Genomic DNA, 26,651 nt, shown 5'->3' with positions numbered 1-26,651 from the left:
TTTGCACAAAATAAAAATAAAAATGTAATGATCTGGGTTAAAATCCAGGCAGAATTAACACGCTTACTGGTGCCTACATGAGTGTAGCTAAGGTAAAACTTGCTAAAAAACATCAAATATTTGAGCCCTAATTGATATTTAAAGGAGCTATAAGTAAGATATTTACTGTAAAATTAACCTAAATTTGTCACCCGGGATGTTAGTAACATTCCCTAAACAATCGGTTCTCTCCATCAACAATGTCTTAGTCACGTTTTTCTCCTTTCAAATCTAGAAGTACGGTCCGGAACTACTTTGGTTCAGAGCGTAACTATTGCAGCTATTCTCTCCATGGAAGCCCTATGAGTACATTTGCAAAAATAAAATCCAGATAAAATCGTAAATTTGAATTAATCAAATTAATTTATCTCCCAGCCTTAGCATTACTTATAGCTCCTTTAAGCAACAAAACCCACAATTTGTTCAAACTTAAGCACACGGTTCCTGTTTGATGTTTATTGACGTCGCTTACTGTAGTCACTGAAAACCCAAATCATTTTAAACATCGTTAAAAGCTTAACACGCGTGACCACAGTGAGGGCGTGTAAATTCTTTATCGTAGTATAACTACCGCTAGCATTACATCTCCAGGTAGCCATTTTTTTTTACTAGAGCCCGTTTACTGAAGTTGTGCAGAAGACAGAAAGAAAAGTGTGAACAGGTCAGCATCAGTTTCTCTTTATTGTTCAATGCATGGCCACACACACAAACTGGTTCTCCTCTGCACTGCATGATGGGACAGCCACTATGGAGATGGTGATGTCGATGGGATACATTTCAGGAGTTTACGTACGCCCAACACCCCCCCCCCCCCCCCAGGACAGGTGAGCTGATCTCCGTCACATCCTCCAGCACCAATCAGCTCCTACCTGCCTGCTCCCTCTAAGGTGACGCCCGATAAATAGATTCTGCTTTATTCGCTTCGCTTCAGGATGGGTTCAGTGGATCAACACACAATAACAAGCCCTTCCCCGTTCCCTTAGACATTCCTGTGTTTATCATTCAGCTTTAACTTACAAAAAAAAAAAAAAAAAAAAAAAAAAGGCAAAATAAACAACATCATTTGGGTACAAAAATAAAATCCACATTAAAATCTTCGAACAGGGCGAGGTCCTGTTGTGTGATTTCTCTTTCTTTTATAGCACAATACATACGTCACTGGTCACAGAAGTACACCGCAAATAAAGGGAGAAATAAATCCAAAAATAAAGTAAAAAGAGAAAAGAAACATTTATCCGTCTTCTCTGACCCTTCCCTAAAGCCTGAACTACGAGGCGCCTGGTTTGTTTCTGAGCGATGGAAGTCAGACCGCGTCTCCTCTGTTCCCCCGCCCCCCCCCAGCCCCCATTCCTGACCCTGTTTCTGGAAATCACTGAAGGAAAGAGGGAAGGGGAATCCAGACCACTGCTCTAAATATCTATATGGATTCATCGTAGCGTGGATGAGTTTCTCTCAACACAAATGTACTCGTTTGCTAACATTTACAGTGTATTCCTGGCTAGAGGTGAACCAGGGGCACTTCAATTTGTGCAGCGCCCTCCCACCGTTTCCTCCCCCCCCCCCGACCGCCGCGGCGCCTCACGCTTTATGTTTAACAAACTGAGGGGTGGGAGGTCTGCTGCTTCGTATAGCGTCGTTTTGCCTGCGTTTCTTCTTTTGTTTTTTATGTTTTTTTTTATTATAACTCCGCTTTATTTCCTTGTCAAGCCCTCAACGCTTTGAGCTCTTCCATCCAGCTTTCTTTTGAGTTGTTTTGTTTCCTTTTTGGAGACGCAGATACACACAGAGCAAAAGAGTGGGAGAGATAGAGGGAGCGAGTGTTGTGATCGATCAGCCGCTCGCAGCACCGACAGCTGCCCCCCCGGTGAGCTTTCAGCCGATCTCCTTCCACTGACGGTAGAAGTCCACGATGTTCTTCAGCTCCATGCCTGCAGAGGACGCAGCCTGGGTCGCCGACTGGACAAGAGACAAGAACAATGTAAATACGCGCCGCATGAAGAAATACGCCACCTAGCAGCGATAATCAGAACCCTTTGCCACTTCACAACCACAAACCTCAGCAGATTTTAGTTAGACTTTATGTAACAGAGAAACACAAAGTACTGCATGCTTGGTTAACAAAAGAAAAAAAGGGCTCATTTTTTGGTTCTCTACAGAATACTAAAGCTTCTGGCAGGACGACGACCCTAAACAATGGTTTTAAATTCAAGCATATTAATGTGCCTGGATGGCCCAGTCCTAAAATTATCTCTAAGTGGGGTCTGCATCACACTAGCATTATTTTTGCACTACCAACATTAGCCAAAGTTTTTATAATCCATTTAAATAGTACACAACTGAACGTTTACTGCATTTTTGCACCATATTATTTTGCACTGCACTGAACTTTTGATATTAATGCCTTTTTGCACCATAAACATGGTGGAACATTCTTCTACACACTGTTTTTCTCCTGCATTGTTACATTCTGATCACTGCTGTACTTTATATTGTGATGTTATCTTAGTCCAACTGCAATCATTAAACTGTCGTAAACTGTATGCAACAAAATGTCATTTTGTATACTCTGTGCACAAAAACTGACAATAAAGTTTAAGATAATTGCTACTCAGCTGCTGTCAGTGTTTGAGATTTTTGAACCTCAGACATTGAGTCATTTTAGCTTGAAGCCTTGTTATGTCTACATTTTGGACTTATTCCTGCTTTACAGGGAGGAAGCCCTCCACCGATGTATGGCGGCGCTTTGGGGACTTTGTTGCAAAAAAAACTGTGACTGGCTAAGAAAGGTAAAGTTAGCACAAGCTTCAGAGCATCTTTCACACGCTTTATTTCACAGCTTTTATTTAGAAAGGACTGCCGTTGATCCTTTCTGACTCTAACTCTTAAATTCTCTGCCTGATAAAAAATCTAAACGGGATAATTCTACACAGAACAGCGATTCTTCACAGAACAGCTGTAGCGTTCGCTCCTGGAAAAGCAGGAAGCGACAGCAGAAATGCGGTCTTTAAAGGCCGGATTAAATGACAAACAAGCAGATTGTCTTTACTGATTATGTAATTTCTGGAGGTAAATGTCTGCACTGAATTTTATTTACGGCCACTACAGTAAAGACGTAACATACTTTCAGGTTTTTATTGAAAGTTTCATTTTCCTTTAATTCATAATTAAAGTCCTATTCTGATGGGATTAGTTTTACCCAGAGGCCACAGGTAATAATGGCGGAGCTGTTAATCCTGCGAGAATCAGCCATGTCAGTAATAACTTAATATATTTTGCTGAACTCTGAGGTCCTGTGATAAAACTAATCCAATGGAAATAGGCATCTGAGTGATTTGGACAGAGATGGCAGAGATCTGATACGTGACTGGATGTTTTTTTTGTTTCCTGGGGGCATTTCTACTGGGTTTTGGCGAAGAATGGAGGCTAGAAAACCTTCTGGGTCCGTAACGAACGGCACCAAAAAGGAAAGGCTGAACAGGAGGAGCGACGTCAGATGCAGGCGGCAGATCACATGATGCGTTGCACTGTAAGTTAATATCTTCTCCTGTTTGTAGCCTTCTGCTCTACAGCAGCCTGAAAGAACAGAGAACAGGACTGACCTTCATGGCTGCAGAGCGAGAGCAGAGCTCGTCCACTTCGTGTCCCGTCAGGATGGTCACCATGCCGGCCGTATCCTCGTCTCCATTGCTCTGGGACACGGTTAGCTGTCGGCAGCTGTCCACCATCTTATACAGATGCCTAAAAAAACAGGAGGATCAGAGCGGGGGGGTCAGATTACTGAGTCTTAACTCAGAGAGCGATGAGTGGAGTCAAACTGAGCTCACCAGGCTTCAATGTCCTGCCGTTTTAATTTATCTCTTTCAAAGGTGCGACCCGACTCCTTCTGGCAGCGTATGTACCTGCAGAGGGAGGAGCCAACAGAACCCAGATTTAACACAAATGCATTATCAGTATGCTACCTTAACGCCGACGTTGACTCCATGATGTTTGACGATAAAGTTCTGATCTTCTAAGAACCCGCAGACTGGAGGAGCGTTGTGTGCTGTGCTACGCTGCAGCTCATGGGGGGCGCTAATGTTAACTTAGCATGTAGCACCGTTCAGCATTTACGTTTTTCGTGTCTCTCTGCCTTGAAAAGTTTCTCTGGACAACATTTCCATGTTTATCCCGTCTAAGAAGCAGGTTGCATGTTTTCCTCTGGCTGTTATCCACATGTTAGAAGACTTAAAAGGTTTTTATTTGGGTCAGGTGTGCGTCTGCAGAGAGGAGACGGCCGGGTCTCTGTGCGCTGCTGCTGGAAGAAGCGCAACAGTTTAGTGTTGATTGTATCGAGACACTGATTATTTTGAGAACCCTTCTATCTGCCATCTTTGTTACTGATGTATGAACGACGCTTAGTCTGGCCTGGGGGGTATGTGTACGGGGGAGGGGGGGGCACAGTCTGCTGGAGTGAAACAGACTGTGGATCATATTTCTCCAATTTCAGCTTCCCTTCATTGGCTTCCTGTTAAAATCAAGAATAAAATTTTAAATTCTTCTTCTTCTCACATATAAAGCCCTTAATATGTGAGAAGAAGAAAAATATCTTCTTCTCACATATTCCAAAAGTCTCTAAAAGTAGAATGGGAGGCAGATCCTTTAGCTATCAGGCTCCTCTCTTGTGGAACCAACTCCCAGTTTTGGTCCGTGAGGCAGACACCCTGTCTACTTTTAAGACTAATCTTAAAACTTTCCTTTGTGACAAAGCTTCTAGTCAGAGTGGCTCATGTTACCCTGAGCTACCTCTATAGTCATGCTGCTATAGGCTTAGGCTGCTGGAGGACATCAGGGTCTATTTTTCTCACTCTGCTGAGTGAGCTTCTGAGCTTTCTGTGTCTCTGCTCTGTCTTCTCTAAGCCCCAGTGGGTGGAGGCAGATGAGCGTTCACACTGAGCCTGGTTCTGGTTCTGCTGGAGGTTCTCCTCCCTGTTAAAGGGGAGTTTTCCTCTCCACTGTCGCTTCATGCATGCTCAGTATGAGGGATTGCTGCAAAGCCATCAACAATGCAGACGACTGTCCACTGTGGCTCTACGCTCTTTCAGGAGGAGTGAATGCTGCTTGGAGAGACTTGATGCAACCTGCTGGGTTTCCTTAGAGAGGAAACTTTCTCACCAACCTGGAGGAACTGATGGAGTCTGACTTTGGAAAGAGCCTTGAGATGAATTGGTGCTATATAACTTAAATTGAATTGAATTGAAAACCCAGTCTATTTAAAATCCGTGTTGACTGTGAAAGTCGCGTCCCCGGCTCTACTAAACCAGGAAGAATTTGGTTTCTTTTAACCAAAATTGACATTTAAGGGAAATGAAGTGGAAAAAAACATATCTAATGACAACACAAAAGAATTGCACAAACTTTGCACAAATGATGTCATTCATACTGCATGAAAACACATAAAAACTGATTAACTAGTGTCTTTAGGACATTTACAGTTCAAAACACTGTTAGGTGACAGATCCACGCTAAAGACATTGACCTGTTGCCTTTACGGAACTCCGACTCCAGGAAGCGGATCCCGTCTCTGGCTCCAGCATTTTCCTTTTTTAGCCGATCAAGTCCGTCAATCACTGCAAGACAGGCGGAGATGAGAAAGCAATCATTGACGTGAGCCAGAACCAGCACTGAGCGACAACTGACCGGCCCATTTAAATAACCGCGGGTCAAACAGATCAGTCCCGACACATTTAAGGCCACAGTTAAATATCCATTAACTTAATTTTTGCCGTTAACGGCTTCTGCGTGTCCGAGCGAAGCGGCGCACTGACCTGTCCGTGGGATGATGATGATGAAGCAGCCGCTGCCGGCCAGGTGCCGGATGAGATTCAGATGCTGGCAGAGGGCGGCGGCGTCAGGAACCAGGTAGGGAGACATGGACGACTGAGCTTTGGGCTGCTGAAGGCTGCCCTCTAGCTGTGAAACCTCCAACTGCAGGTTAAGCACAAAAGGAAAAATAAATATTTAGCAGATTTTGTGTCTGACAAACTGCTGCTGTGCTGCTGTAGAGGCTGAAAGGTCACCTGCAGGCGCAGCTGGGCCATGTCTCTCATTAAACGATTGCGACGAGCCTCCTCTTCAGCCTGAACAAACATCATAAATATTTATTTATACGTTTCCTCCATCATTTTTAATTCTGCTGTGCATGAAGGGAGCGACGGAACCGTGGTTCTGTCCAGCCCGGCTGCCGCCTACCATCCTGAACTGGGCCTTGGCCTGCTGCAGCAGATTGTCCTGCTCGGACTGGCTGACGCTGGTGAAGATTCCCGCTTCAGGGTTGAAGTGCAGGACGTTGCCCTGGAGGTTTGTTAGGAAGTGGCCAAAACTGCGAATGCAACACACTCGCACCACACACTGGAGAAAAAGAAGAAAGCGATTCTGTTCACTGTCCCGCATATTTAACTGAAAAGCCCAACACCGACACTTGGGTCCCTGCTGCAAAGATGTCTGCGTCTGAACCCTGGGAGGCTTCTCCAGACTGAAGAATATACTATAGTATATTCTATAGTATATAGTATACATAGAATAGACTGAAGACTGGTGCTATAGTCACAGTTTAACAGAGCAGATGGTGAACAGGTTGAAAGTAGAATCTGTTCCACATGAAAAGAATAAAATATTCGATATGGGCTTCATTAGATGAAAACATGCAGATCTTTAATCCTGCACAGCTGAAAATGCTCAAACTATTTGTTTTAAAAAGGTCTTTTATTGACTAAAACAGCTGTTGCCAAATATTTTTCCATCAAAACTCCATACCAGAGCTGCTTAATATTTTAAATTGCAATCATTTTTGCATATCAATGTGTGTAAAATGTCAACGGACTGAATGCAGTATTTGGTAGGACACTATATTTGATATTCTGCATATAAATAACATCTTTGGCCAGTTTGATGGACCCTACCTGCCTTTAATTTCCACATTAAATGCATATTTTATGTGGATTAGGTGCTACAGACCTCAGGAAGAGGAGGAGATAAAAGACTCAGAAGAATGTGGGTTGATTGTATTCAACATAGTTTTCATCCACTAGTATTGAGATGAAATATTTTCTTGATATTTTTCAGCTCTGCTCAACTTTTTCAGACATAAACTTGCTGGTTTATCAGATTTTTACAGTGGAAATGCTTGTACTCAGGTTATATGCTCTGTATGATTATGGGATTCAGCACTGAGGTAAAAACCTGATTTACAACAGTTTTTAAAGCAAATCCTGATATAAAGCGATCTAGAAGCTAAAAAAATCTCAATCTTGATTTTTTGAATAGCTGTAAATTTATCTGCGTTTTTTCCGCCAGAAATAAAGAAATACTGACAACTAGGAGGTTCTTATGCAGCAAATTAAATACAAAAGGATGTTATATAAATAGAAATCAACCCAAAAACTTTAAAAACCTGATTTCATTTTAAGATTTAGTCTTAATAAATGGAAATATACATTATTTGTACAAACCTAAACATTTTCTGTAGTAATTATCCTTTTACCAGGGTTAAAAAGTTGTAAAAGCAGATTCCATCACGTTAAGACATGTTTTTATTCAATCGGTTCATTTACTTTGTTTTATAGTCTATTAGAAATCAAGATGCATATTTTTGTCGGCAGAAACGCTTTAGTGAAGATATTATAATAACAGTAATCATCATCATCCCTCAGGGAGCGCGGGGCGGCCACTGGGGAGCATTCTGGGGCTCGGGGTCTGCTTAGAGAGTGGCAGTGTGCGGGATTGGAACCGGAGAACGTAAGCGCCCTGCTCCCTAACCACTAGATCCACCACTCCCTGCAATACGTATTTATTCCCAAGGAAAAGCTCTGGGTCATTGAAGCAAAAGCTCAGCTCTAAACGGAGCATCTGAGGAGCTCGGTCAGTCTCCTCCGGCCGGTCCAACCACGCTGAGTCCTGCACAGCGTCCCGTGTCTGAAGGGCGTACCTCCTGCAGCGAAGTGAGGGAGGTGTTGCGTCGGGTAAAGTCGAGGCGGCGGTGAGCTGCGCTGAGAGCAGGCAGGTGTCGCAGGGCCACGTCCTCGGGCAGCAGCAGAGTCTGGACCAGTCCCGGCTCTTCGCACGCCTTCAACATCTCCGTCACCTCGGCGCTCAGCCCCAGATCTGCAAACACACCCCAACTATTTCTGCACACATCCACCCCAAACAGACACTTTTCTCTGGGCTTTCTTCACACCATGCATATACAGGACTGTCTCAGAAAATTAGAATATTGTGATAAAGTTCTTTATTTTCTGTAATGCAATTAAAAAAAACATGAAATGTCATACATTCTGGATTCATTACAAATCAGCTGAAATATCGCAAGCCTTTTATTGTTTAAATATCGCTGATTATGGCGTACAGCTGAAGAAAACTCAAAAATCCTATCTCAAAATATTATAATATTTCCTCAGACCAAGTAAAAAAAAAATTATAACAGCAAAACAAAATCAAACATTTGAAAATGTCCATTAATGCACTCAGTACTTGGTTGGGAATCCTTTTGCACAGATTACTGCATCAATGCGGCGTGGCATGGAGGCAATCAGCCTGTGGCATTGCTGAGGTGTTATGGATGCCCAGGATGCTTCAATAGCGGCCTTTAGCTCATTTGCATTGTTGGCTCTGGTGTCTTTCAGCTTCTTCTTCACAATACCCCACAAATTCTCTATAGGGTTCAGGTCAGGGGAATTGGCAGGCCAATCAAGGACAGTAATGCCATGGTCAGTACACCAGTTACTGTGAGAATCTGATGTCGTCTCTTAACCACTACCATACTTGTGATTTAGTTTACTCAACCAAGCTGAGTGTTTTTCAAGGCTCAGGAAACCCTGCAGTGTTTCCAGTTAATTAGACGATTCAAGTGATTAGTTGAATAGCCTACTAGTATACTTTTTCATGATATTCTAATATTTTGAGATAGGATATTTGGGTTTCTTAGGCTGTAAGCCATAATCAGAGATATTAAAACAATAAAAGGCTTGCAATATTTCAGTTGATTTGTAATGAATCCAGAATGTATGACATTTCATGTTTTTGAATTGCATTACAGAAAATAAAGAACTTTATCACAATATTCTAATTTTCTGAGACAGTCCTGTACGTTCATATCCTAAGACTCATCAGGAACGCGTTGCCCGGTTACAGACCTAAGCAGTCGGGTACCAGCCAGCAGGAAGACTCACCTGCCTCCAGCATCTTGCCGCCGTCAGGAAGGAGGTTCAGCAGGACGGACAGACGGTTCCACAAGCTCTGGGAGCTCTGCAGAGAAACAAGCGCCCCCCAGTGGGTAAAATCGAACGTCGTCCTTTAAATAAACGAAAGAGGCCGGTTCAGGCGCCCACTCACCTGCGCGCACATGACGATGATGTCCGTGTTTGTCCTGAGCCAATCGATGAAGACCTTCACCACCTGCATCAGGCCCTGATTGGTCAGAATCTCCAGCTTCTCCAGCAGCGTTTTCTCGCTGTGTGCCGACTGGGCGCTGTGCTGACTTTCCTCCGAGTCAGAGACCAGGTCTGGAGAGAAAAAAAACAAAAACGAGGATGAAGTGAAACACGAGTCCAATAAAACTGGATTCTAAGAGCGGAGAAAAAATGCAAAGAAGCCAGGTTAGTGTTTTACAGCCCTTTAACTTATCTTGTCCTCTCCATTTCCTCTATTTTATCACCTTTTCTCCCTTTTAACATGTGCCTCCTCTTTTTCTTTCCGTTTCTGTGTCCATTCTACACATAAATCAAGCAGAGCACTACGGCAACTGCAGTAATGCTCCGCTTGTGAAAGTAAAGACTCTCTGTGGCATTAAGACATCAGTTCTTAGTGTCGCTCAGCCAGACAGGACACGTTTAAAATAAGTCAACTTTTGTCACAGTGTTACTATGAACACAATGTGCTTTGTTTGGATTTTATAGCTCATAACTGTGAAGTGGAAGTGAAATGAGACAATGCAAAGACAAGCCACACCTTTCAGATTTCTATCAGCAGAGAAAATCCAGCTGCAGGTCTGTTTTTAGTAGGATTCTACCAGCACATCTGGAGACCAAATAAAAACTGGATGGAGACAATCCGTGAACATCAGACTGACAGCTAGAATTGGGTCTGGACTTTGACTGGGCCATTCTCATGCTCTAACATCTTTAATATGAACTCTGGCTCTGTGTTCAGGGTCACGGTCCTGCTGGAGGGTCAACATCTGGACCAGCTTCAGGGCTTCTAACAGGTTTTCTCCCACAACTCTCCTGCATTTAGCTCCACCCATCCTCCATTGAGCTCCGACCAGCTTCCCTGTCCCTGATGAAGCAGAAACACGGCCCAGCCCTCAGCATGATAGTGCCACCACCATGTTGCACGGTGGCCTTAGTGTGTTCAGGTGTGTTCAGACGCTACGGTTACAGTGGTGGTACTGTGAGGCGTATAAAGCTTGGGATATCTCTTTAAACTTCTCCAGTTTTTCCCTGACCCTAACTTTTCCTCCCTGAGGTTCTCATTGAAGACTCTTCAGGGATCTAAAGATCGAAGCCAAGATAAAACACCACATAGCTGCACTCTGCTAATTAGGGGAATTGGAAGGCTACTGGCTGCTATTTAAAAAAAATGCACCTGACATTTTGGAAAGTGCATCACCTTCTCCTTCCAGTTCACAATAACTAATTACTTTGTGTAAAATCTCATTAAACTCATTTAAACCTGCGACCATTTAGACCAGCGGTCTGCAACCCGTGGCTACAGAGACGCATGTGGCTCTTTACACCTTCAGCTTTGGCTCTTAAAAACTGGTCAATGTTTCTAAATGTAAAGGTAATTTAAAATTTATTTATTTACATAATTGCATTGTTATGCAATATATGCATAAAGAAAGAAAGAAACTAATGGTATATAGAATATTTTACTAGATATAAACGAAGCATCTTTTTGTCAATAGGTTACAAACGACTTGCTTTTGCATAATTTTGATGCCATTTGCTATAAAAATCAAATATCCAATTGAACAAAATGCATTACACCTACATATAAAAATACTGTTGGTTTAAATAATAAAAACTGTTGATCTTTAATTAAAAAAATGTAAACACATTTCCTATAGTATACTATAAACCAGATTAGTTAATTAGAAATGACTCTGCGGTTGTAAAGGTTGCTGTCGCCTGGTTTAGAGACTTCTTTCCATTTCTAACACTTTTCTAAGTCGCAGTGCAGGAAACAGGGCGGCTGAATGCACACTACCGTTGTCGTTGGTTCCGTTGGCCGTACCGGGGTTCACGTCGCAGTGCAAATCTCCAGGAGGAGGGGGCGTCTCCTGGGAGGGCGGGGCGGAGGCGGGGGTGGGGACCCCCGGGGGGGAGGCGGTCTGCGGCTGAAGCAGCATGTTGCTGAACGTCGGCGCCAGCCGGAAGCAGCGCTTTGACTGGAAGAGCTGCGAGGACATGGCCTGCAGGTTGCTGCTGATGCTGGAGTCGCTTTGCAGGAGGGGCCCGTTGGTGCTTGGAGGGGTCTCCCCCTCCCCCTCCCTCTCCCTCTCCCCTCCCTCCTCCTTGGGCTGGTCTTCCTCTTCCTCCTGCTGCTCGCGGGCCTGAGGCTCCGCGTTCTCTGAGTTTTCCGTTTCCTCCATGTCTTCCAGGTCTGAGCGGGACTCTTGGCTGTTCATGTCGGAGTCGGTCTCCACGTCAAAAGCTGTTCCTCCCTCCTCTTCCTCAGAGCCACTGTCCCAGCCGCCTTCCTCACCCGGGGCGTCCCTCTTCGTCTCCTTTTTCACAGACGAAGGGTTGAGCGGCTCGTCTATCGTCGTGCCGCCTGTTGAGTCGGCACGGTCCCTCCCTCCTTCCTCTTCATCCTCGTCCGCCTCGCTCTCGAATCCTTCGCTCAGGTCGCTTTCGTCCTCCACGCCGCCGCCTTTGTGCGCGCAGCGGCGGCGGCGGAGTCGCGAAAGGTGAGTGTACTTCTTCTTCTGCCGCTGTTTCTCCTCCTCCGTCTTGCGCTGGTCTTCTTCACTGCGGAGCGTTTTGACTCGGGCTCGCTGGCTTCCCTCCTCGTCCTTGTCCTCCTCGTCCTCCTGCTCCAGGGAGCCGTTCTGCAGAGGCCTCTCCTCTGACGGATCCCCCTCTGCAGCGGGCGAATCTCTCATCTCAAGCTCATCTGGATCAGAGGAGAGAACATGCTTCATTGTATCTTATCTGTCTAAATTATGTCACAAATGTCAAGAATGAATAAATCCATTGACTAAAGGCTGTTTCTAACATCCTATCAAGGGAAAAACTACATCTCCCAAAGTAAAAAAGAGCTCATTATAAATCATATAACCAGACTTTAAGGCCATAAAATCTAAGCTAAGACACTGATTTGTAGACTTTTTAACCATACAAACGTCCCTCCTGTTGCATTGCTGTGATCTTTCTGCGCTGCCTAGGAGGGATTTCTCTCACCGGCAGCGTCGGTGTGGAGCGGCGGCACCTGGCTCTCCCCGTCCTCCAGTTCCGCCTGCAGCCGGATGTTGACGTGGTTCACCAGGTGGGAGAACAGGGCCAGCGTAAAAGCTATGGACGCGCTGTACTGCTTCGATCCTTCAACAAAACAAACACTTGTTAGAAGTGAAAAAGCAGACTTCTTTCATATATGTCAGATGATGTAACGAACTGCTGAGCTAAGAGCAACTTTAGTGTTTTATGATCATTATTCACCTGTTTTTGTTCATTTTGATGCAGAGCAGTTCTCTGCTGCTACTTTGCTAATTGCTAATAACATCTCAAACATGGAGGGTATTAAATAAATAAATCTCTGCCAGTCCAGACAAAATTCCAAAAGGGAAACACTAAACTGGACATAAAAGCTGAAATTTTGACTTTAACTGAAATGTTTTTAGTGGGCAGCAAAAATAAAAAATAAAGCTTTTTGGCCGATCTGATGGGGGACTGTTTCCATGGCGTGGCTGTGGATTAAGTTACCTTGGTAAGTTAACTAGGGTGCAGAAATAATACAAACCCAGACTCACCTCCCCGCTTAAGGCTGTGAACCACCATCAGGCATGTGACCACCATCTTGAATATGAGGTTGTCAGGCAGGACGGGGTAAGAGCTGTCACTGTGCTGCGGCTGCTCCTCCTCTTCCTCACTCGGACAGGGTTGAGTACCTCCGTGTGTTGGAGCAGGAAGATAAAACAGGACCAGGTTGAAGTCCTCCAACACCGACTGGCAGAGTGAAGTCAGCTCCGTCTCCATCAAACTTCAGCGGCAGAGAAGGGAAAACACAAAGGCATAAACTTAGTGAACAACTTCATGAAACAAAAAACACAATTTCAGCCTGAAGGTCCCACCAAAATTTTAAATGTCAAACTGGACACTGATACTAAGAAGGATACTTGTTAATTTATACCATTTATTTATGTAGCAACAACATTTTTGAAGGCACAGGGTCATTTCTAGTTAACAGTCAAAAATATGAATAATTGCAATATGGCAAACTTACCTTTATCTTCCTTAATTAGAGAGAAACCAATAAGGGACAATTCAGCCCTCATTTAGAGAAAAATATAAGTTAAGCATCACTTCCTTATTTGGCAAAATCAGGTAACAGTGTAAGTATTAAATATCCTTAATGGAAATATTTTTTTCTAATATACTGGATTCCGGATTATAAGTCTCACTTTATCTCATAGTTTGGCCGATCCACATTCAGGTGCGTGTTATTCATCAAATTTAAATGGTAATTCATATTGACCAGTATGAACAAAGGAGTAAACATTACCGTCTACAGCCACCAGAGGGCGCTATAGGCTTCTAAAAACTATCCTGCTCCTGTACCACTTAAAAATTAATTGAAACATTAACTTATAGACAACAAAGACTGAACACGTTTGTATTTTATTCAGGCTGCAGAGCGTTGGTACAACACAAAGGACGCTGGCCGAGACAGAAACTGTTATTGGGCTGTCAGTGAAGCTAACAGCAGCTAGCGCTAGCTTACAGCTCTGTTCTCCGGGTGTCTTGCCATCTTCTCTGATGAACGTCAGCTTTATGGTGCTCTGAAACATCCGTGTCATATTGTTAGCTTAGCATGTAGCACCGTTACGCTCACGGTCTAATTTGTCTAATTCTGACAACTTTCAGTGTTTCAGGCCGTTACGCTGAAATGCGCTGGATAAAACCTGCTGGTGGGAGTTCCTAATTTATCCCATTCATCCTCCCAAGTCTGTTCCACGTTATTCAGCCGGTTATGTAATTTAATACATTGGTTTACCAGATTAAATGGCAGTTTTTTGTCTTGGATTCTGTGAAATAAATGTCTAAATAAATGCGTATAGTCCAGTTCGACATATATACGTTTTTTTTTCCTCTTTATGACGCATGTTGCGACTTATATTCCAGAGCAACTTATAGTCCGAAATATCTGGTAATTACTTTTCTTTAGTGTGCCACTGTGTCAATGCTTGTCAATTTGCTGTTGATGTGATTAAATCCTACCCAATTAAGGGTAATTCTAAACGATAATAAATTGTGTTTCCACAAAATATGTTTCCAATGCATATAAAAACAGATTTTTTATGTTTTGCTAATACATTCAACAGCAGCTCTGTACAGTTTCTGCCTTTCAGGTAATTTTGATGAATATTTTCTGTAGTAATCAACATCAGCAGCAGGGTGGGTTGCTACAGGTTCCTATTTTTTTCTGCTCCAATTGTCAGCTTCAGTCTGGCTCCCCCAGAACCTGTAAATGTGAATAATCTCACCATCGTCGGGCTTCCTGAGAAGCTAACACAGCGTTAGCTTGTGATGCCCGGGAGGTTTATTACTTTACTGTTGCTGATAGGTGAGCATCAGAGCCGTACTGTTAGCTTAGCATGTACCGTTGTTTAAATACTTCATTTTGCCTGTACGTCTGCCTTAGCGAGAAAGTTTCTGCAAACATTGCTTCTGTGTTTTCTTGTTGATAAAAAGGGTGACATATTTTTGTTCTGAACTTGACATGTTAGAGTTTAAATCTCCAGCAGACGATCTTTATGGGGATGAGCGGCTGCAACGCTGCAGTGGGAAGAAGGGAGACACTTTGGGCAAGAAAAGGGCGCCGTTTATTTCACTTTAGATGCAAATGAGAATCTCTGTATAACTCATTCAGTATTAAATACATTGAGAGATTGGCTATATTGACATCCATAGTTTAGGCCAGGTTCTTTGGTGCATGTGGGGAGTTCAAAACGACAGAGAGATCGGTTCTAAAGTAGCGACGGAATAGATGTACCTGTTTCTGGGCTGCAGCAGGCTCTGAAGGTACATGAAGCTCACCAGGAGACGCTTGATGTCTTTGGTCCTATATAAAACATAAAAAGAATATTATGAATGACAGTAAACATAACAGCTTTTTATTACAACAGGAAATCAGGCAAAATAACCTAAGAAAACAAGTGCAGAATGGGATAAAAATAGACTTGTTTCCACATGCAGAGAATAGAAGAGTGAATTGGTTGTTTAAAATCATCATTTAATGTTTTCCAGGTGGTGAAAGAATAGTTTTATTTGACATATACCTAATGTTCCCTGGATCCACATTTTTTCCTCACTAGCATCTAAAATCTTCTTTCAGTCATTTTTGACTGAGTGAAGAAGGAACAGAATAAATGTTCTGCCTGCAGGTAGTAAAACTGAGGGCGAAAGAGTTCATTTGAGTAATATTTTAACCTATTAAGACCGTTACCTTTAAACAACAATTACATCTTTAAAAAAAAAAAAAAAAAGGGATTTATAAATATATCACGAGGCAGCGCTGCCTCTGGGATTCGTCATCACCTTTGCCGAGATGGAGACAGCTTCTTCATCTCCTGCTTCTTCACCTGGTGGTACATCTTGGACGCTTTGTCGAACAGACGCTTCAGGTTGCCGTAGGCTCCCTCAAACGGAGTATCTGATTGGATGCTAAGGATGGTATAAACGTCCATTTAGCTTCTTTTCTCAGGAAGAAACGTTATGAAACGGGACGTAATGAGCCCTCACCATCGTAGGTAGTAGTAGGTTGCTTCGACATTGTAGAACTTGCTCCCAGCCAGCGTTCCCAGTTGGTTGAAAGGCATTCCTGTGGAGAGGCGTTTTAGATTTATAGTTGACATTGCGAGTTGTCTCACTGCGCACTCCGAAGTTAGTAAATTGTCATATATTCACCTAATCTGATCTGTTTTATATGGTGGTAGTAATTCAAATTCAACTCATTTTATGCAAATTTGTTCAAAACCTTGTTAAAACATGATGATAACATGTGAAAAAATTTTTTAAAGAATAATAAAAAAACAAAGGTTGTTTTTGAAGAATTGATCATTCACTTTTTTTGCTTTTTATTCAATTTAAAACATGCACTCTGACTCTATTCTTTAAATAATCACCCGTCTTGAAAGCTTCCAAAATACATCAGGGAGACTCTATTTTTCAAAATTCTCCCCTTCGGGGCTCGGCCACCGGCATAAGTGCACCCTCCTACCTGATAGTGTGTGGCCTGCTACTGTAATAAAGTTTGACTGCCCTGTATTTGGCTGATTTTGTTGATTGAATGACTTTGAGCATTAATTTGAAAGTAATAAATATTGATGGAGTTAAATCAAATCAAGAATGTAAGGAGAATCGTATCGAATCGGCTCATCCTAGGTGATAGCGCGCCCTACTGTAGGGGAGGAGGGGGGGTTAGTGTTATCAATTTATAATTATCGAGGTGAACTGCTCAATATATCGTGATACTGATTTTAGGCCATATCACCCGGCCCTGATGTTTGTCGCACTCCAGACCTCATCTCTGAGTAACATGAACAGAGTAGGAACTTGATACAGTCTGAAAACGACAAAGTGAATCCGTATCCATTCTCACAATATTTGCTATATTTGCCCTTTGTGCTGTCCTGTCCAACCACGCAGATGTAATCATCACAGGGACTCACCAACATGGGGCATAACAGACAAGGCCTGGTGGTAAAATCTCTCCGCCAGCTGCTCAGCCTCGACTCCAGCAAGTTCGTTCTGATAGCGAGCTGGTGACAAAAAACAGAAAAATCACAGAATATTAAACATGGATGAACAACAAATCAGGATAAAAAGTGAAAATTAGATCATTTAAGCGCCTTCAAACTGATTAAACTCCAACTCCAGCTTTGCTAATAACTCACTCCATGTTGCTGGAAAAGAGTTTTTCCATCTTAAATAATGCATGGACTCGTCATGGAGGTCCAGTCCAGCCACTCACAGCCTGTTCTCAGCTACTTCTGCATTAGCAAGCAGACTTTCCCACGCAGGATGACACCCGCCAGCTGCCTCACACCTCTACGGCCACGGGACTCATTTAAATATTAGATTAACGTCTTATTACCCAGATCTCCGAGGTAGACCAGACAGCGATGACAGGCCATCTGAGCCCACTCCATCTCCCTCGGGGACGCCGACACGGGCTTCTTCCGACCTGTTGGAAACGATTAGATTTCAGGTCCAAAAGGTCACATGAAGTTCTGAGGAAACCAGTGTCTTCACAAAAAAAAAATCCTAACACATCAAGAAATGTGAAAGTGGTCACATTTAGAGGACATTAAAACAGGACGATGTTCATAAAGTTTCATGGCGTGAAGCTGCATCAAACAAGCAGAATTATATCTGAGAGTGAAATTAGTTTAGAATAAGCGTCTAACCGTCTTAAAATTATTAGTGTGGTGGAATTTTCCTGTCCCTGTGGGTCCTAATAAATACGCTGATCCCCTAATATCTGCTGTTGAGGGGCTGGAAGTGGCCGATCGTTCAAACAGAAATGTTATGAGAGCAGAAACTGTGATTAAAGTTCAATATTTTACACGTTCTGCGGCACCAAAAAGTCTTTTTACGACATTTAAAAGGCAAGAATGCAGCTGTTTAAAACTAAGATATTTGCTCAGTTTATCAAGATATCGCTTAATTGCCAAAGAGTGCTGACGTTTTTGGAGACGGCCCGCTGGCCGGCTCGTCGTTTTCAAACTCCCGCTTTCTTTAACCAACGAGTGGAACTTAGACACAGATATAACAGAATATATGGTTTATTTCAGTGTTTCATTTCCTACTGAATAAGTCAGTTTGGCTGAGATTAAAGTTAAGCTTCATAATGGGAGTTTTATTTAGCTTTAATGTCTTAGTGGAGAGTGATTTTAGAAATTAATAACTGGCCTATCTAGAAAACACGGCCTGCGAGCACAAGGAGTACCGTAAATAAACCAAACAGAAAACAGTTCAGGATTATTTTTACAGCTTCACAGCTCTTTGGTTTCTTATTACCGCCACCCACTGGACTGGAGGTGTAGTGCAGTTTTCTTCACAACTTCTCCACATGTCATTAACCTAATTAAAATTCATTTTATGCAGCCTTTTGGAGCAGTAAAAACAGAAAGCACAGTTACCCAGGATTCCTTTTACCCAGCAAAGAATAAGCTCAGGTATTTAAATCCAAGAACTATCGATGGAAAAAGGGCCAATAATCCAAACCTATGAGCAAAACTGTGTTATAGGCCATGGACATTTTTAGCTGATATAATTATTTAGCTTTTCCCAAACTACCTCCATGCTTATAATTAGGCTGAAAGTGAACGAGACTGTCTGTGTGACAGCTGTCCCAGGAGAGGGACCAGACAGCAGCTGAAACATTAGTCATCATTTTTTATGAATTTAAAAGCAAATTACTAAAGCCTCATTTCCACCAAACCAACTTGATTTGGCCCGCTCGGTTTTACTCTTTGCGGTTTCTGTTTCGACCGGCCGAGAAACGCTTTTGCTTCCTTTAAAAGGAAGCATAATTTAGGATAGATCTATGGGGCCATACAAAACATGTTAATTACAATTTTTTTTACACAAAATCATTGTCACATAATGAGATTTCACCTCCCCAGTTTCACATATTTTGAACTTCTTTCAGAATGAGCCGTTTTAGGGCTCTGTTGGTTTCATGTAAATAAGCCGTAGCTGGAAGCACCATCCCAATGTCTACACTTGAACTTTATACACCTGAAAACAGCTGCAAACAGATGCACAACGGAACAGCAGCACATCTGTGCTGCCTAGAAACATCTGTCAGAGAGCTACGTTTTTATAAAGTGTTGGTTTATTTAAGTTACTTCTAGGAAGCATTGTTGGTTGTTTTAAGTCAGAAAAATCTGAGAAAAAAAAAGAAGCTAATAGCGCTAGTGCACCTGGGTTTTTTCAATGAATATTAGCATAATGCTAACCGTTAGCTGTGTCTTTTCAGCTGTTAAGTGTGAGGGAATTATACACACTTTCTTAGGCATGTATTCATGCTAATGTTAAGTTGTGCATGTGATTTATTCCAATAATAATAATAATAATAATAATAATTGTGACTTTAGTGTAAGATGTGATATAAAAGTAATGAATTAAATTTGGAGTCAGCTCAGCTGCGGTTACTAAATTGCAGATTGTGACAAAAATAATCAGGACGTTTTTGAAACGGCTCGTTTCCAGACCAACAAAACATTTAATTGTTACCAAAAAAAAAGCTGAATTTTTATAAGTTTTGCACATGGACTGTTTCTAGAAGCACTAGACACTTAAATGGACGTACAAAAATGTGCATAAAGTGAATTTTTCATAAAATGCCCCCATTAAATATTTGTTTTACAGCATTGGTGTTTGTGGAGAAATGGAAGCGAAGGCCCAGATTAACCCAGAGCTCGGTGTGTGTGCGTTCAGACAGGAAGTCGTATTTTGGGATCTCACCGATGAGCGGGTCGGTGACGTGGGTCCAATCGATGCAGTCCTGCAGCTCCAGCTGGTAATGCGATTGGATGTAGAGCAGCAGATGTTGGTAGAAACCCACGCCGGCGATGAGGTGCGTTCTGTAGGCACACTCCAGGGCACTGCGACTGTGGATGTGCTGCAAACACAGAGGACGACTCAGCACAAATACGCTAATCTATGAAAGGAGTTAAGAGCAGCAACACAAAACTGAAAATACAAAATAAAAGGGAGAAAAGCAAAGTAAAAAAAAATTAACTGATGTGTTTGAAACTGAATTCAGACCTAAATGAAACACAGAACTGCAAGAGTCAAAACATCTTAGTGAGTTAGAAACAAGATTTCTCCAAGCCAGTTTGATTCTTCTCTGATTTAAACACTTGACAGAGTCTAAGTTTATACTTCCTGATGAGTTTCTCATGTTCATCTGCTAACAGAAGAACAATCTGTGTCCCCTATAAATATGTTCCTGTATTTGTGATGCTTTGGAGGCAGAGCCGTGAAGTCAAAGCTATAAAGTTGGCCAAACAGACTGAAAAGAAGGTGTTTTTATTGTAATCACAATAAATACCGTGATAACATTTTAAGTTTGTATCGCCCACATCTACATTTAGCTACAAATGGCCTCAAACTTATTTCCACATACTTTTAAACTTCACACTTCTCCGAAACTCAATTTCCAGAGTTCTCAAACTTTCTGCCGACGTTCAAACCATAAATACACGATTCCAAAAAAAGGTAAAAAACAAAGCAACTGGACTTGTGAGAATCTTCACCAGCATAAATACACGAGTTCACTATGACTTTACTGCAAGCATTTCTCTAACTGGATGGAGGAAACATCGCCTAGAGAGGAAATAAACTCCAGATATTTTTAGGTCTACTTTCCCCCAGACTGTCAGAGCAGGACCAGAACTTGGCCCAGACTCGGTCCGGTTGCGTAGGAGACCTGTAACCAGGCTGGGTTAACGCCAGGCTGGGTTAACACCAGGCGAACATTTCCACGGCTGCCATCTTACCTTCTTGTTTGTCTTGATAACCTGGATGACCTCATAGTAAACTTTCCTCCACAGCAGCTCCTCAGCCTTGCGGCCGTAGTCGACGGGATGAAGAAACATTAATTTCACACACAGTTCTCTCAGCCTAAGACAGACAAAAAAACAAATGAACACATGAATATTTCTACGCAGGAGCAGGTGAACCAACGAGTCAACAGAAAGAAAACTAAAACATCCACCAATTTAAAAACTCCAGCATTGACACATTAAAAGGATTCCAATGAAACATTTTTATTTTGATCCTTTCAATCCCACACAATTAAAATCTCACTAAGTCTTATAAGAATTCAGATCTTTTGTACGTCTACTCCACTGAATCTAAACTCCATGATGACTGCTTCAATTAAAGCAGCGTCCCATTAAGGATTATCCTGATGAACTGGTGACTTTAGGGACAACAATGAAGCTGAACAATAACAAAGTTAAGATATAGCTGCTTTTAAAAGCCAGTCCAGCCCCAGGAGAAGGCGTTCAGTCAAGAGGCTTTAATGTTAATCTAACGCTAGAGATGCACGGTAAGTTAAAGAGGAGATTTTAGGCATCAGATCAAAGGTCTCATTAGACTTAAAATGTAATAATTTACTATTTTAGTCAGCAAAGAGTGTCCTACTGTAATCGATGTACCGTATTTCCCGTACTATAGGGACACACTGGATTATAAGGCACACTGTCAATCAAAAGGTCTTTTTTTTTTCTTTTTTCATATATAAAAAGTCGCCGGATTTTAAGGCACAACAAACAAAACAGTCAGATAAATCAGTCAAGCTTTATGAAAAGCGTTAATAACTCCCAACCTTGTTCAGTTGTAACAAAAAAAAAAAAGAAGCTAAATGAATCATGAGCGTATTCTCAATAACTCTCAAAATTGTTCTGTTATAACACTTGTAAAATACAACACAATACAATATTTTTCAGCTCATTCCTCGCCCACAAATCCCAGAAGTTAATTTACAGCGTCAGAGTTTAACAGCTGGGTGATTACAGCATCCAGCGAACACACAAACTGTAACATTACAGTGAAGCATGCCTGACTACGGCAGCCATAATTAGTTTTATTAATAGTTTACCAAAATCATACTAAAACATTTAGACAGAGCGCCGTGAACCACACAAAGTCAGTAAACACAACCAGAATGAATCCATATATATATATATAAAAAGGCGCTCCGGATTATATGCCACACTGTCGTTTTTTGAGAAAATTAAAAGACTTCTAAATGCACCTTATAATCTGAAAAATACGGTATTTTATTATACACAACAATATTTCAGTCAATTCAGCTGAAGTTATTTGGTCTCAAAAACATCCTGTGACTCAAACAAAATGCTGTAAACTAAGAACGCTTTCAAAAATATAAAGAATATTTTTTTTAATCTATCAATTTACAAAATGCAAAGTGACAAAACAAAAGAAAAATCTAAAAATCACATCAATAATTGGCATTTCCACCCTTTGCCTTCAAACCAGCATCGATTCTTTTAGATGGTGGAAGTCGGGGATTCTGCAGGGTTGTAGTCAGGAGTTCAACCAACAACCAAACCGGCGCTGTAGCTCATCAACGTCACACCGAGGTTAAAACAAAGTGTTCAACCAAAGCAGAGCCGTGGAGGAGGAACAGCCAAACTCAAACTGGGGTTTTCAAGATGTGCCGCTGCAGCTCTTCTACACGATCACACAGAAACGTTTGGATCGTAGACGCAGCGCTCGGCCAAAAAAGCAGAGGGACTCACCTGTGCAGAAAAACTGCAGCAGGTGATCTGGACCGATGAGTCAAAGTGTGAAATCTTTGGCTCCAGCAGCAGAGCTTGTTCACCGCGCTTCAATAATGGCTGCAGGCAGCAGCCAAGCAGCATTTCTACTAATGCATTTGGAGATTTCGTCTCTAGGCTAATGGTGTCCTTAATGCTGAGAACCACAGGCAGATGCTCCTCCATCATGCAGTACGAGGCTTATGACTGGCCTCACCTTTATTCTGCAGCAGGACAACAACCCTAACTACACACTGCAAAAAGAGAACCAAAAATAAGTAAAATTTTCTTAAAATGTATGTATTTCTCCTTGATTTGAGCAGGTAAATAATATTATTTGCCAATGGAATAAGTATTTTTACCCCTAAAATAAGACAATTAGATATACTGCACTTGAAATAAGATGATGGCGATGAAATGTTCCTATTTTAAGCGTAAAAATCTTATTCCATTGGCAAATAATCTTATTTACCTGCTCAAATCAAAGAAAAATACTCTCATTTCAAGAAATATTTTCTTATTTGTAGTTATATTTTTGCAGTGCACAGCCGGAGTCATTGAGAACCATCGTCAGCATGGAGGAGAAAATTGGTAAATTTCACGTCTATCAAAGTGAATGTAAGCTCAAATGATTATGTTATTTATCTTTAGGCTGATCTTAAGGTGCTTTTAAATAAAATGTTACACAGACAAAACCACACTACTGAAATACTGAAGACAACAGGGAAGTGATTTAAAACTAATTTAGCCTTTAACATGTTCAAATGAAATTTTTTTCTACCTTGACAGAGTTTAGGATTTTATCATACAAATAAAAAGACTATAGTTCTTTTCTGTGTAGGTTTATATTCATTGTTATTCAACGTGTGACAGTGACTGCATCTGCAATATTGACCCCGCCGTCAACGGTCGATATATCCGACCCTCCTTCAAGAAAAGGCGCGTCATGCTAAATTAGCCTGATGTAGCGCGTTACTCTTCCTCGTGTTTTAAATTAAAACATAAGAGCGAATCACGAGGAGATCCCTGGTGGGTCGCCCGCGTTTATCAGCTAAGTTACTGGAGGCGATGGAATAAACGCTGACAGGTGACGTGGCCACAGGTGGAAATAACTCATTAACTTAAACGACAAGAGGAACAAGCAGCGATAGACACAATTACAGAGGAAGTTGTTCTCAGATGTTCGATCCGCTGAACTTTCTGACCTGCTGCTTTGCATAAATCAAAAGAAAATGTTCATTCATGACATCTGTGGCCAGTTTGTGAGATTCTTCCAAAAGTTAAAATGATGGAACACCAACAAACCCCAGACTGACAGATGACCCGCCCTACTCTCTTTCTGATTGGCTGATGTCCCGGCTCTGCCAGGTTTCATTGGTTGAGAGAAGCTTCAGTTTAAAACCTTGAATAAAAAGTCTGTATTTTTTTCCTCTCATTTTCCAATTGACAGAAATGCTTTGCAGCGATGAAAAACTTTAATCCCTGCACTTCAAACGCCAATAACATATGGCTAATACTAGTGCGCTATTGGCTAAAACCAGCCACCAGAGATACGGTTTCTTCCCCCAGGCTGTCAGTCCAGGCTTATATGCACCAATCCAACTATGTATGCCTCTTCTTTGGAACATGTACACATTCATGCTTACAAGAAAAATATTTCTATTTCGCATTTTTCTTTTGTATATTGTACTTAAAATATCTTCATTAAGAGCAAAGTGGAACGGAAGTCAAATTCTGTGTTATTTTAGGCAACTTGGCAACTAAAACGGATTCTAACTCTGATTCTCAATCTTTGAGAGGAATTATTCAGAACCTGAAATCAACGTCTTGGTGCCTTGCTATGGTTCCAGCAAGTTTTAAAAAAAATTACCATCTGAGATGCTGCAAATATGAAATATTTCCCTCAGGTCATTTTCCTTATGTGGTCTGCTCTGAAAAGCACCGATACCCAAACGCTGCATCTGGATACAATGCTAATCTGGAACGTTATCGATACTAAATATTTTAGCAAACGAGGCAAACAAAGAAGGGAAACCCAAAAATCCCAACAAGCCTGTGAGCAAACAGAGCTTTAAAGTGGCAGCAGCACAACAAACCGGGCCAAACATCTCAAGCACTAACACTCCGGCCTTACGGTGAATCCTGACAGGTTAATAAAGTTTTAATTCAATACATTAAACGTATTACTGATGCTAGCACAGCCAGTGGTCTGCACTAAAATGTGATTAGCTTCGGCTAGCATGCTACTAGGCGTGCGTTATATTTGGGTCATTTATTTAACCAGCATCTGTGATCGTGCTGAGAAAGCATGCTCCATATGTTGAAATTGAAAAATATTAGTTTTTCAGGTTAATAAAATGTTTTATGCCTCTAATTATTTGTCATTTTTTTTATCCCCTGGTATCGAGTATGGAACAACTTCTTGGGTATCAATATCCAATTTTAAATTTTAGTATTGTGACGACGCTAATGTGGTCAAACTCATTTTAAAGACGCCTGAATGCCAAGCAATGTCAGCTGGATTCACTGATAAGGCTTTAATTTCCAACCACAGCGCAGCAGTGGAAGCGTACTGGTTAAGGTTTAAACGACAGGTCCTGATGGTGGCGCATCAAAAAGGTTCTAGACCTTTGCGCTGCGGGAAAAGCTGCCAACCCGAATGATTGGTCCAAAGATCGTCACCCAAACGTATCAAAATGTCTGGAAACATCTGAGCAAGGGCTGCGATAATGAAGGCAGACCACCATAGTCTCTGGTGGGACCAACTTTAGTCTAAAGACGACAGACAATAGCGCCACCAGGGGGTCACCCTGTGCCATGTCCTGGCCACGCCACTGGCCGTGTAAATTTCAGTAGCATCAGTTTAGCATTTTATCCCATAACCCACAGCCGGCATGATGGGATGACTACTAATTGGTTTGTTTTTCAATTAATCAATAAATGTGCACCTTACTCCTAATAAAAAGGAATTGTTGTTCAATTCAAATGGTAAACTGTACTGTTTTTGGTCTACGGACATTAGATCATTAGCAACATTAAAAAAAAAAAATCTAACAATAAACCAAAATATATCAGTAGGCGTTAACTTAAGTCTTTAAGGTGGTTTTCTGCAGGCAGCTTTACCACAGCAGTAGAATAAAATCGTGAAATCATGGCTTTTAGTGTCAGTGGCCCCATGTGTGCCGGGATAAGAGCAGCGGTCAGGCTGCAGGGGGAGGAAGTGATTCAGAGAGCCGGACCTACTTGTTCCGCAGGCTGATGTTCTCCGGCTTGAAGACCTCTCTGTAGGACGACTTGCTGCCGATGATCACATCCAGCTTGTGGACAGACTCCACCACCGCCCTGGGGCAGAAAACGTTAAACATCAGGCTGAAAATGTCCTAAATAAGATGCATTAAAAATAAAGAAGCTACAAGGCTTTCTGTTTCATTTCTCTGTAACAGCAGCAGGAGCGGCCAGTGGCAGCCGGCTGGACGCTTTTCTGTACCGACCGGACCCCCCCGGACAGATTTGGCTGTTTAATCCACAGCACGGAGGTGTTTTCTGCACCTTAACCAGCCAGCCAGACTCCTCCAGACGTCTGATTAGCTCCCCGGTTAGCTCCACGCAAACGGCCTCGTCCACTCACCTGTAAAGCCGCTTGATGAGCAGGACTTTGGCCTCAGGCTCGCTGTCCTGACCCGGTCCGCTCATGTTAGCGACGGGCCGGCAGGTTGAGCTCGCCGCCGGGGCTCACCGTCTCATTCGGGCCTCCCGGCGCACAGCTGTCGCGGTTCCTCGGGTTCGCTCCCCGGTAGTGACAACCGTGTTGTTAGCCCGCTAGCGCTAGCTCTCCACTTAGCTTCCCCTGTGTTGCCTCGGAGTCTCTTTGTGTTTGTTGGATCCTTTGGCCGAACCCCCTCCACCCATCCGTCCCGAAAAGGGGGCAGGTAGGGGCACCCGGCGCCTTGCGCTCCTTCCAGTCAGCTGAAAAGCTCTAAAATGCCTTTTGTGTTATTTTCCGTTCCGGCCATCGCTAGGAAGGCGGCCATTATTCATATCAAGGCACTAACCGCCTAAG

The 26,651-nt window shown here is 42.3% G+C and overlaps 1 protein-coding gene across 2 annotated transcripts; it reads right to left on the bottom strand.

The window, feature by feature from the left end:
* Window positions 1–701: 701 nt before the first annotated feature.
* smg5 (SMG5 nonsense mediated mRNA decay factor) lies at window positions 702–26,651 on the bottom strand. 2 transcript variants are annotated; one of them, XM_036135461.1, is made up of 22 exons: window positions 26,220–26,651; window positions 25,835–25,933; window positions 20,804–20,927; window positions 19,767–19,923; window positions 17,389–17,478; window positions 16,964–17,053; window positions 16,035–16,113; window positions 15,831–15,956; window positions 15,286–15,354; window positions 13,043–13,272; window positions 12,477–12,614; window positions 11,281–12,189; window positions 9,406–9,575; window positions 9,243–9,318; window positions 8,003–8,178; window positions 6,268–6,426; window positions 6,096–6,155; window positions 5,844–6,003; window positions 5,555–5,645; window positions 3,864–3,938; window positions 3,639–3,777; window positions 702–1,995 (listed from the first exon to the last, which is right to left on the bottom strand). In XM_036135461.1, the coding sequence occupies exons 1-22, from the start codon at window positions 26,282–26,284 to the stop codon at window positions 1,912–1,914; spliced, it is 3,366 nt and encodes a 1,121-aa protein (XP_035991354.1). In that variant the 5' UTR covers window positions 26,285–26,651; the 3' UTR covers window positions 702–1,911. The 2 variants fall into 2 exon arrangements, with proteins under 2 accessions (XP_035991354.1, XP_035991355.1); XM_036135462.1 differs by having other exon boundaries at window positions 11,308–12,189.

The sequence above is a fragment of the Fundulus heteroclitus genome, chromosome 3, assembly GCF_011125445.2.
Source record: "Fundulus heteroclitus isolate FHET01 chromosome 3, MU-UCD_Fhet_4.1, whole genome shotgun sequence".
In the NCBI taxonomy this organism is placed as follows: Eukaryota; Metazoa; Chordata; class Actinopteri; order Cyprinodontiformes; family Fundulidae; genus Fundulus; species Fundulus heteroclitus.
Note: the sequence above shows the minus strand (reverse complement) of the source record. Positions and strands in the feature narration are given on the sequence as shown.

Excerpts from the sequence above, each read along its gene's own strand:
- smg5 (XM_036135461.1), bottom strand. The coding sequence starts at position 26,284 with ATGAGCGGACCGGGTCAGGACAGCGAGCCTGAGGCCAAAGTCCTGCTC. Across the intron at positions 16,114-16,963 it reads GTCTGTTATGCCCCATGTTG|GAATGCCTTTCAACCAACTG; the intron begins GTGAGTCCCTGT and ends GCCTCTCCACAG. Across the intron at positions 6,156-6,267 it reads CCAAGGCCCAGTTCAGGATG|GCTGAAGAGGAGGCTCGTCG; the intron begins GTAGGCGGCAGC and ends ATGTTTGTTCAG.